Raw genomic sequence first — 10,479 nt, forward strand, 5'->3', positions numbered from 1 at the left:
AATGTTAGATATTCAATTTAATTACCAAATATGCTAAAATATTGTACTTCGTACCTAATGAAAACTCGTTTTATCTTATTTTTTTTGTAATTATTTATTCATTTATTTATTTTTAAAAGTTACAATTAGTATTAAATTCTCAACAGTCACACCAAGATAAAACAAAAAGTTCAATTAGTCATAAATCTCTAATACTTGGATCCCATGATGACACAAATCAGGGGAACCAAATACAAATAGCAAATCTAGATAACATATCCATAAATTTCCAATCAAACTATTTATAATTTTTGTCATGAATAGGATATACCAATTATTCAATCAAATAACTTGTTTCAAAAAAAAAAAAAAGTATTCAATTTATTCATATACTTGTATATGTTTTCAAAAAAAAAAAAAATCATATATATTCACATTTTATTGAACATTAATAATTCATACTCTTTTATTCTCTACAGTATGATCAGATCTTAGATTGACTATCATCTTGAATTTTTCACTTACATATTTTTAATTAATGTTCAAGATCTGTTACACTCTTTTCTAATTGTGATTTGGTAGTACAATCTGCTACATAATTACAAAAATCCTATGGTATTATTAAAATAATAAACTTGTGTTAGGGAAAATTAATTTAGGGACATTTACATGTTGTGATTAGATTAAAGTACTTATAAATGAAAGATGGATCTGATACTGTATGTAGCAGCTGCTAGTCTTCTGACTAACCTTTTAGTGGTAACTTAGTGCTCGCTAATATTAAACTCTGCATTTTCTACCACACTACCACTATTGCTATATCAGAGATTTTTTAAAAAAATTTGTCACTTTAGACTGTCTCAATAAATTGTTGAAGCTTTTCTTCAACTTCAGATCTTGAGTTCAGATGTGTACTAAGAGTCTGTTCATATTTACTCAGCTGAACTGATTGGAGCTGAATTGAGATGAAATGAATATATTATGAGAGGAAAATTAAGAGCTGAACTGATTGGAACTGAACTGAACTGAACTGATTGGAGCTAAACTGAACTGAACTGATTGGAGCTGAACTGAAATTAAGTAAATATGAACAGGCCCTAATGCGAAGCCAAAGACGAGATTGTCTCACACAAATTTATTATGAATATTTGAATTTTAATAATCAAATACGGAGTATAGTGTTGTAAAATTTTCGAAAAAAGAAAACCTTCTGAATTACAGCAATCTAATAATGTTTCACTTATGATATCCAAAAGCAGCAAATATATAATAGTAGGCCCCAAAATATAATTTGATCCATATGATATGATTTGTTGAAAAAGCTTATATTTTTAACAGGATCCTTAAGGATTAAATCATACCAAAAAGATTAATCAAGTAGATAAATTGTACTTAGTTGCCAAATTACAATCAAATAAGACAACCAAACAAGGGAATGGGTTGTCCCATCACATAGTGATTACCCTATTTACAACCAAAACTGTGCAACTTTTTAATTTCTTTTTGGGAGGATAAGAAATCATTTTCTTTCAATTGAATACACAAAAATAACCAAGTATGAGAAATAAATAAGAGCCTAAATTGTGTAAATATAAGTAGTACACATGAAAAGGATGACTCAGATCCCTCATTGCTAAAACAGAGCATATGCCATGCAACTGACAAAACTCCATCACTCTATCTATTCATATGAAATCATCATATTGTTGTACAATAATTTTAAATAAAATGTAGAAATAAAGAGAAGTATAAAGTAGCATAAAGCATCAATTATCAAGGCTGGATGAAAAAGGTGTTTGTACAATATTAATATCCACAAATCATTCACAAAAGTTTTGTTTTTATATGTTGTCCTCGAAGTAAATACATCATTCAAACAACAATGTCTAACTTAATTCTTATTACAACAAAACAAGATTAGGATCAGATATACACAACCTTATTCTTTCGGCAAATTCAAACAAAAAAAAACAACTCGGAAAAGGATTTATAATCCTACAACTTATACTGAGAAATAAAACACAAAACAAAGTGAGCAAAATAATAATACAAGACAGCTCATCCTGCTCTCACTTTCAAGTATATTTTTTTATAGAAAAAACACTGCAATCTTCTCCCTTTTCCACCCCACAACTCAGACATAAACAAATAAAAATTCCAATTATCTTTGCCTAAACTTAAACCAAATATAATGGAGTTAGCTGTTCTTGGATCCGGAGATTCTGGGTCTAATTCCATTTTATTAATCCATTTGTATTAACTATTTATATAATAAAGTTTAATATTCACACTCACATATAACTAGTTAGCATTATTATTATTATCATGGGATTTTCCAAACTCAACTTTCTCTCTCTTTCCTAAACTCATACACCTGCAAAAAAAACACAAACAACAACATTAACAACTACACTTACTTACCTTAGTCACCTCGATCTCTCTTCCTTTTTTGGTGTGTGTTGTTCTTTTTCATTGGACTTTGTAGCTTCTTCTAGGGAGGAGTTACAAGCTATATTCTTTTTCTTTATTAAACTTAGCTTGTTAAATCATTTTTCTTCTTGTTTCCTTGGTTGAATTGTAATGCCTGTTAAACATCACCTATGGCATCGCCGCCACATCCTCCTCGTCGTCATTTTGATGTGTTTTGGAGCAGCCCTCGCCGTGAATCAACAAGGCGAGGCGCTCCTTTGGTGGAAAGGGAGCTTAAATGGATCAGTTGAGGTGTTGAATGATTGGAATCCAAGTGATCAAACACCATGTAAATGGTTTGGGATCACTTGTAACATGAAGAATGAAGTGAGTGAGTTGAACTTGAGGTATGTTGATTTATATGGCAATGTCCCTTCAAATTTCACCTCTTTATTGACCTTAACAAAACTCTCCCTAGTAGGAACAAATCTTACGGGTACTATCCCAAAAGAGTTAGGGTCACTCCAAGAGCTTAAGTCCTTAGACTTAAGTGATAATGCCTTAAATGGTGAAATCCCTAATGAAATTTGTCACTTACCCAAGCTAGAACAACTCATACTAAACACAAATCACCTTGAAGGTTCAATACCAATTGATCTCGGAAACTTGACAAGCCTATCTTGGTTGATCATCTATGATAATCAACTAAGTGGTACAATCCCAAGTACAATAGGTAACCTAAAGAATCTAGCAGTAATAAGGGCAGGTGGAAACAAGAACCTTGAAGGTTCATTGCCCTTAGAGATAGGCAATTGCACTAATCTAGTCATGCTTGGGTTAGCTGAAACTAGCCTCTCAGGCTCCCTTCCTTCAACCATAGGCAACCTCAAGAAACTCGAAACCCTTGCCGTGTACACCGCCCTTCTCTCCGGCAAAATCCCACCTGAGATTGGTGATTGCACTAATCTCGAAAGCATTTATCTTTACGAAAACTCGCTATCAGGCTCGATCCCACCCCATTTGGGGAACCTTAAGAAGCTTCAGAACTTACTACTCTGGCAGAACTCTTTGGTGGGCACAATCCCTCCTGAGTTAGGAAGATGCAGCAATCTTGTTATTGTTGATATGTCATTAAACTCATTGACAGGAAGTATTCCTGCATCATTTGGAAACCTGACAAATTTACAAGAACTTCAGCTGAGTGTGAACCAGATTTCAGGGCCTATCCCATCTAATTTGGGATCATGTACAAGCCTCACACACATCGAGATTGATAACAATCAAATAACTGGTGTAATCCCAACTGAGTTGGGACAGTTAACCAATCTTTCTCTCCTCTTTTTGTGGCAGAACAAATTAGAAGGCAACATCCCAACAAGCTTGGGTAACTGCAAGAACTTGGAAGCCATTGATTTTTCATCAAACAGCTTAACTGGGGTCATACCAAAAGGGATTTTCCAGCTTCAAAAACTCAACAAATTACTGCTACTATCCAATAACTTGTCGGGTCCTATCCCAAATGAGTTGGGACAATGTTCTTCATTGATAAGATTCAGGGCAAATAACAACAAACTCACTGGGGCAATTCCTCGAACAGTTGGTGGGCCACAAAATTTGAACTTTTTCGATCTTGGGGATAACCGGATTACCGGAGAAATACCGGAAGAAATCGCCAGTTGCCGGAATCTCACCTTCCTTGACCTGCATTCCAACTCCATTTCTGGGTCTTTGCCGGTAAATTTCAGCACCCTTTCTTCTCTTCAATTTGTTGATTTTTCTGATAATAAGATTGAAGGAGAAATACCCAAGAAAATTGGGTCACTGAGTTCACTCACGAAACTCGATCTGAGTAGAAATAGACTCAATGGGTCGATTCCGAGTGAGATTGGGTCTTGTTCCAAGCTTCAAATGATCGATCTTAGCAATAATCAGTTTTCCGGCGAGATTCCGGCGACCGTTGGGAGTATTCCGGGGCTTGAGATTGCGGTTAATCTGAGCTGGAATCAACTTTCCGGCGAAATTCCGTCGGAGTTCTCGGCTCTCACTAAGCTTGGGGTGTTGGACCTTTCTCACAATAAGTTGTCCGGTGACTTGTATTCTATTGGAGCTCTTCAAAATCTTGTGGTGTTGAATATCTCCAATAATGAGTTTTCGGGCAATGTGCCCGATACGCCGCTCTTTACGAAGCTTCCGCCTGCGATGATCGCGGGAAATTCCGGTCTTTGTGTTGCCGGTGACCCGCGGTGCGCCGCCACCGTGAGGGGTGGTGCTGGCAGGAGGGCGAGGGTGGTGATGGCGGTGCTTCTTTCCGTGGGAGGTGTCCTCCTATTGGCTGTCCTCTACGTTATATTTGGTGGGGCCCGATATTTACGTAGGGCCCACACCGATGACATGGAGTGTGCCGATGAGGACGTGGAGATGTTTCCGCCTTGGGAGGTTACATTGTATCAGAAACTTGATCTCTCGATAGCTGATGTCGCAAGGTGCATGACAGCTGGCAATATCATTGGCCGGGGGCGGTCCGGTGTTGTCTACCGAGTAACCCTACCGTCAAACTTGAATGTCGCTATAAAGAAGTTTCGGTCATCAGATAAGACCTCGGCAGAGTTTTTCTCATCGGAGATAGCCACGCTAGCTAGGATAAGACATCGGAACATTGTTAGGCTATTGGGATGGGCAGCTAACAGGAAGACTAAGCTTTTGTTCTATGATTACATGATCAATGGTACCCTAGGTGCATTGCTACACGAGAGTGGAAATAACACTGGCGCCGTGGTGGAGTGGGAGACGCGATTCAAGATAGCATTGGGTGTGGCGGAAGGACTTGCCTATTTGCATCATGATTGTGTACCAGCAATTGTTCATCGAGATGTCAAGGCACACAACATATTGTTAGGTGACCGATATGAGGCTTGCTTAGCTGATTTTGGCCTAGCTAGACTTGTGGAAGATCGAAGCGGGTCATTGTCCGAAACTCCCCAATTTGCCGGATCATATGGGTACTTTGCTCCCGGTATGTTTCAAAAACTCAATCCTAATTCTTTCTTCTAATGATTCTAAATATAGTACTTGTATTTGTTAAATTCTTATTTAGTTATTTGTATTAGTTACAATGTCTTTAGTAGTTCCTTGAGTTGATTGAAATTGTTATTTGTGTATTCTTTGTGGTTTGTAGAGTACGCATGCCCTGTGAAGATCACGGAGAAGAGCGATGTATTTAGTTATGGTGTAGTTTTGCTAGAGATTATCACCGGGAAGAAGCCCGTTGATCCATCCTTTCCGGAAGAGCAACATGTAATTCAATGGGTTCGAGACCACTTGAAGAGTAAACAAGACCCTGTTGATATTATTGACTCAAAGCTCCAAGGCCATCATGATACACAAATTCAAGAGATGCTCCAAGCATTAGGAATTGCATTGCTATGCACGAGTAATCGAGCAGAGGATCGACCTACAATGAAAGATGTAGCCGTGTTACTGAAGGAGATCAAACATGAACCTACAACAGGTAATGATATTCACAAGCCAACTAGCAACACCTCAAAAAAGCAAGAAAATTCTTCGAATTCCTCGACGAAATCAGTAACTCCGTCCCAATTGTTGCTTCGGCAAGGATCGTCTAATAGTTCATCACTTGCTTACTCATCTTCCTCCCCAACTTATTCCTCACATAATCAATCAACAATGTCGTGATTATTATGTGGTAAATTTGGTTTTGATTAAAATCTGTACTAGTAGATAGATAGGACTATAGGGTGCAGTGCTTGATAAGAAAGTGTAAAGTGTTAGCTAGTGACATTTATCCAATGTAAGATAAACATGGACATCGATGAGCAATACGAGTGTACAAAGAATTCATATGATTAGCTTTGTGATGATATAAGATTATTAATATAACTCACATTTTTTCGAGTTAGTTCAAGTTAATATAAGCGTGTATTGTTTTGATTGAGAATATGCACATAAATATTCTTTGTACATTCTACGGAGCATATGGTAATGGCATCAACCATGTTCTTTTAACCTAATTGAACAAAAGCAGAAAAATAAATTGTGTTAGCTTAAATTGAAATGAACTGAAATAAACTGAATTGAAAATAAGTCCAAAAGAACGCGATCCAATTATGTAAAGATAAATATTCTCATATCGTTGTAATACAAGGATGGTACATCTATATACATTGATCAACAAGAATATTCCTAATTAAGAACTCCGCACTTCTACGATATATATTAAAACAAAACAAACCCCCATCCAAATCACAATATTTCATATCTCTAAGTTACATAAAAGTAAAGGTGTATGTTATAATAGAGGGATGAGCAACATTTCGTTGTTAAATTGTCAAGTCATGATATTTCTTATCTTCAAAAAACAAAAGAGGGGTTGTTTAGGGGGCCGGGGGATGTGTCGGATGTGTGTGTTTTGTGCGTGTAATGTTTGGCCTTTAGGCCATGTTAATGTTGTCTCTCTATTCCTAGAGGATCTTACAAAAGGTGGTGGATATATCATTTATATTTGTGTGGTTTTTAGAGTTTTCATTAATGATTAGATGTGTGACCACTTGCTCTTATTTTTCCAAAATCATAATTTGTAACTTAAGATAAGAATCCCATTAAAATGGATTTTTTTTTGATTAATTATAAAGTTTAATGATTTCTTTTTTTGTGTGATTAATACGTTATATTCTTTTATATATGCTGTCTTGTCTATAATTTTAAGCTATTTTTATAATACATAAAATTTGAGAGTGAGGGATAGCTCAAGTGGTTAGAGTTTCCCTCTCAATTGCAAGAGATCTTGGGATTGATTCTTATCCATACGCTTGTGGCTCTCTAAACACACACACAAACAAAAAATATTCTTTTCTAGGGTTTTTTTTAGCCATTAACGATGACTTTTTAATACATTACAAATTTACAATACAATAGTATAATTACCAATTAGCAATCACTTTATATTAAATTATAAGACAAGTATACATTAAACTAAAGAAATAAGTTGAAATAGCAATATTTAATTTTATAGTAAGGGCACCAAATTGGCCCTACCGCATGATATACAGTGGAAAACATAGAAGAATATGTCCATATGTGATGGCTTAATTTACATGCTAAATTGTAGGCACTTGTAAGTAAGAAGATAGCTTAGGGATGTACAAAAATATTCATCTATCTTTTCTTTTGGGTCCCCTTGTGAATCAGAATTATGGCTGCCTTTTTAGCCGGCACTAGTTTGTTGATGGTTAGTTGATTCTAGTAGAATCTACTGTACATTTGTACTGTGTGAAAGAGTATAGATTTCAGGAATCAAAATCGAATTTTTTGTGGTATGAATTTAGATAGAATCAAACTAGAAAGCAACTTAATAAGTACGAAATTCTAGTTTGAAAAATATTTGTTCAATATTGTAGTACCTAATGTGGATATCAACTCGTAAAGTATGAAATCATGCTTAGGATTTGAAATTAAATACGCACATAATTATGTCCTTAGCACCTTTTATGTAAACTAAATAGAAAAGCTTTTGGCGCCTTTAACTCACTCTATTAGAATATAGTAATATACTATAATCGATATATCCTCACACGAGACAAATGTATAATAAAGTTAAATTTTGAGTTAATTAGTTTATTATTACATAAATAGTTTATCTTTATCAATTCGGCTGTCACCTGGCTCAATCGATATCATATGGGAACTAATTGAATTTATTGAGTTTCATTGCTCTGTTAAGATATGACCCGCATGTAATTGATTCGAGTCAAGAACTCAAGATTGATTGTTCCAATTGGAGGAGAAGAGTTTGAGTTTAGAATAACAGACCCTTATATGACTTTTAAATTGGCAAATAATTCTCAATGATGTATGAAACCTAATGTTAGTTTGTTCTTACAATTGAAACAAAATTTATGGAAGTTCAATTATGTATTTATGTGCCTCAATTTTAACCAAAGACATTAAATGAACACTATCCAAATCCAATATCATCATCTCAATCATATAGTACTCTAGCATGTGATTGAGTAACTTTTAGCAAGTATCTTTCACTAGTAAAATTGTCTACTAGAAATAGACAAGTGGAGATTGGACAATCATACCTTGTTAGCAAATGGGAAATCATCTTTTACAAAAGCCTTTTCTTTATCTAGTTAGGGCCTCACTCAATTCACTTGGATGAACTTGAATTGATTATCAAGGAAAAAGGAGCATTGTATTCTAGTGCACTAAATTTTAGAGGACCAGAAATAGAGTAGCTTTCGTTTAATGACTTGGCAAAATCAGTGTCCATTATTATGGGACCTTTTATAAAGACACCTAATATTTAGTGCCTTGTTTGGGTTTTTTTGTTTCTTCTTTTTTTTTTTTTTTTTTTTTTTTAATTTTTTTTTTTCATAAGATATATTTCTGCCATATTCAGCTTCAATTAAAGAGCATTTTAAATTTCTAAGATTTTACTTTGTTGGAAATAGTAATGCAAACGGATGACTCGCGCCCGATCGGGCGGAGGTGATCAAGGAAAAATAGAGATCTCTCGCGCCCGATCGGGCGGGCTTCGCCCGACCGGGCGGCGGACTCAAGTTTTGACGAGCCCGATCGGGCGGTTTCGCCCGATGGCTTGCCCGGAATGGGGATTTCAGATCGCCCGACCGGGCGGTGTCCGCCCGACCGAGCGCGACACTACGTTTGGAAAAACTTGATCTCGCGCCTGATCGGGCGGCAGCTCGCCCGATCGGGCCCGCCTTTTTCCTAGGTCAGTTTGTTTACGTGTTTCCTTTTTCCAGGACTCATATAAATACGAGTCTTACCTTTTCATGAGATTTATTCACTTTCTAGCCGAAAACACAAACCTACCTTTTGAGATCTGAATAGTTCTTGAGCAATTCCGCTCTTCGAGTTCGGGTGCACGGATTACGGAGAGAGTTGCGTTAAACTTAGGGGGCGTGCGTCATCAGGAAACCTGTACCGGTGGTGGCGTATTTCGCTTCTAAGGCAGTGGATTTTGTTCCACGGCGCGACTGTGAGTTTGAGATCTTCAATCAAGTATTTTCCCTTTCATCTTCTCTATTTTGTTATTGGAATCAACATGTATTTTACCAACAATTTAGAAGCGAAATATATTAAATTTCTATACTGTTGATTTCTTGAATTTGGGAAAAAAATATTGTTTTGGAGATTGAGATATTAATCATCGTGTACTACTCGAAAAAGAATAATCTTTTTTTAGGAACTCTTTTGGATTTACGGTTTTTTTTTTTGTACTCAACTTAGCGAGTATCAAGATTAATTTTGGGTGCAGTATTTTTTGATCGATTCAATCAAGAATCATTCTTGGTATTTAAGTCGGTTAATCATGGAGTTTTTATCAATCAACTCTCTGAATAGGAGATATGCCGTCAAATTGTTTTTGATATTGGAGTTGAATTAAGCTTCAAGAATATATGCCTAATAAGGCAAAATTTCCATTAAGTTGGTGGATTTAATTTATTGGTTAAATTATAGTTTAATGGCACTCAAGTGAGTTTGTGAATCAAAGAGGAGCGGTAGTGCTTGTGTTGATGATAAATAATGAAATTATTGAAAAGTCAACTGTGTCGCAAGTAATTTATTTCATGAAATATAATAGTTGATGTTCCTGCATCAAGTGGATTAATTTCAAGTTTGTTTGAGCCGAAGCTGGAGTTAGCCGACTCCATACGTCTGTGGGTATTGCGACATTAAAGATGTTGCTGCTAGATGTTTCAGAATATAATCATCTAGCGAGGCTCGTCAATAGCTTTGGTACATGCACAAAATCAGATAAGTCCTCCTCAGTTTATGTAATTAATTTTTTAACTCTGCATAATATTGTTTATTATGTGCCCCAAGTGTGCATAATTTTATTATTATGAGCTAATGCAATGCTATGTGGGGGTGAGGTGAGTTAGATCTTGTAACTGACTAGTATGTTAGTTTTACTCTTGTAAAGGAGTGGCATTGAGGAGGAAGGTCTCCGTAAAAGATGTGTATCTGTGGCTGTTTGCTTGTTGTTTTGCAAGTAATTTATTTCTGCTAATGTATGTTTTGTCCAATGGTATTCTATTTATGTTC

At 35.8% G+C, this 10,479-nt stretch overlaps 1 protein-coding gene across 1 annotated transcript; it reads left to right on the forward strand.

Moving 5' to 3' along the window:
- Nucleotides 1-1,778: 1,778 nt before the first annotated feature.
- On the forward strand, nucleotides 1,779-6,304 carry LOC110700354 (LRR receptor-like serine/threonine-protein kinase). The gene is made up of 2 exons (XM_021877881.1): nucleotides 1,779-5,401; nucleotides 5,564-6,304. The coding sequence occupies exons 1-2, from the start codon at nucleotides 2,560-2,562 to the stop codon at nucleotides 6,079-6,081; spliced, it is 3,360 nt and encodes a 1,119-aa protein (XP_021733573.1). The 5' UTR covers nucleotides 1,779-2,559; the 3' UTR covers nucleotides 6,082-6,304.
- The last annotated feature ends 4,175 nt before the right edge of the window (nucleotides 6,305-10,479 follow it).

The sequence above is a fragment of the Chenopodium quinoa genome, unplaced genomic scaffold (genome assembly GCF_001683475.1).
Source record: "Chenopodium quinoa cultivar QQ74 unplaced genomic scaffold, ASM168347v1, whole genome shotgun sequence".
NCBI lineage: Eukaryota > Viridiplantae > Streptophyta > Magnoliopsida > Caryophyllales > Amaranthaceae > Chenopodium > Chenopodium quinoa.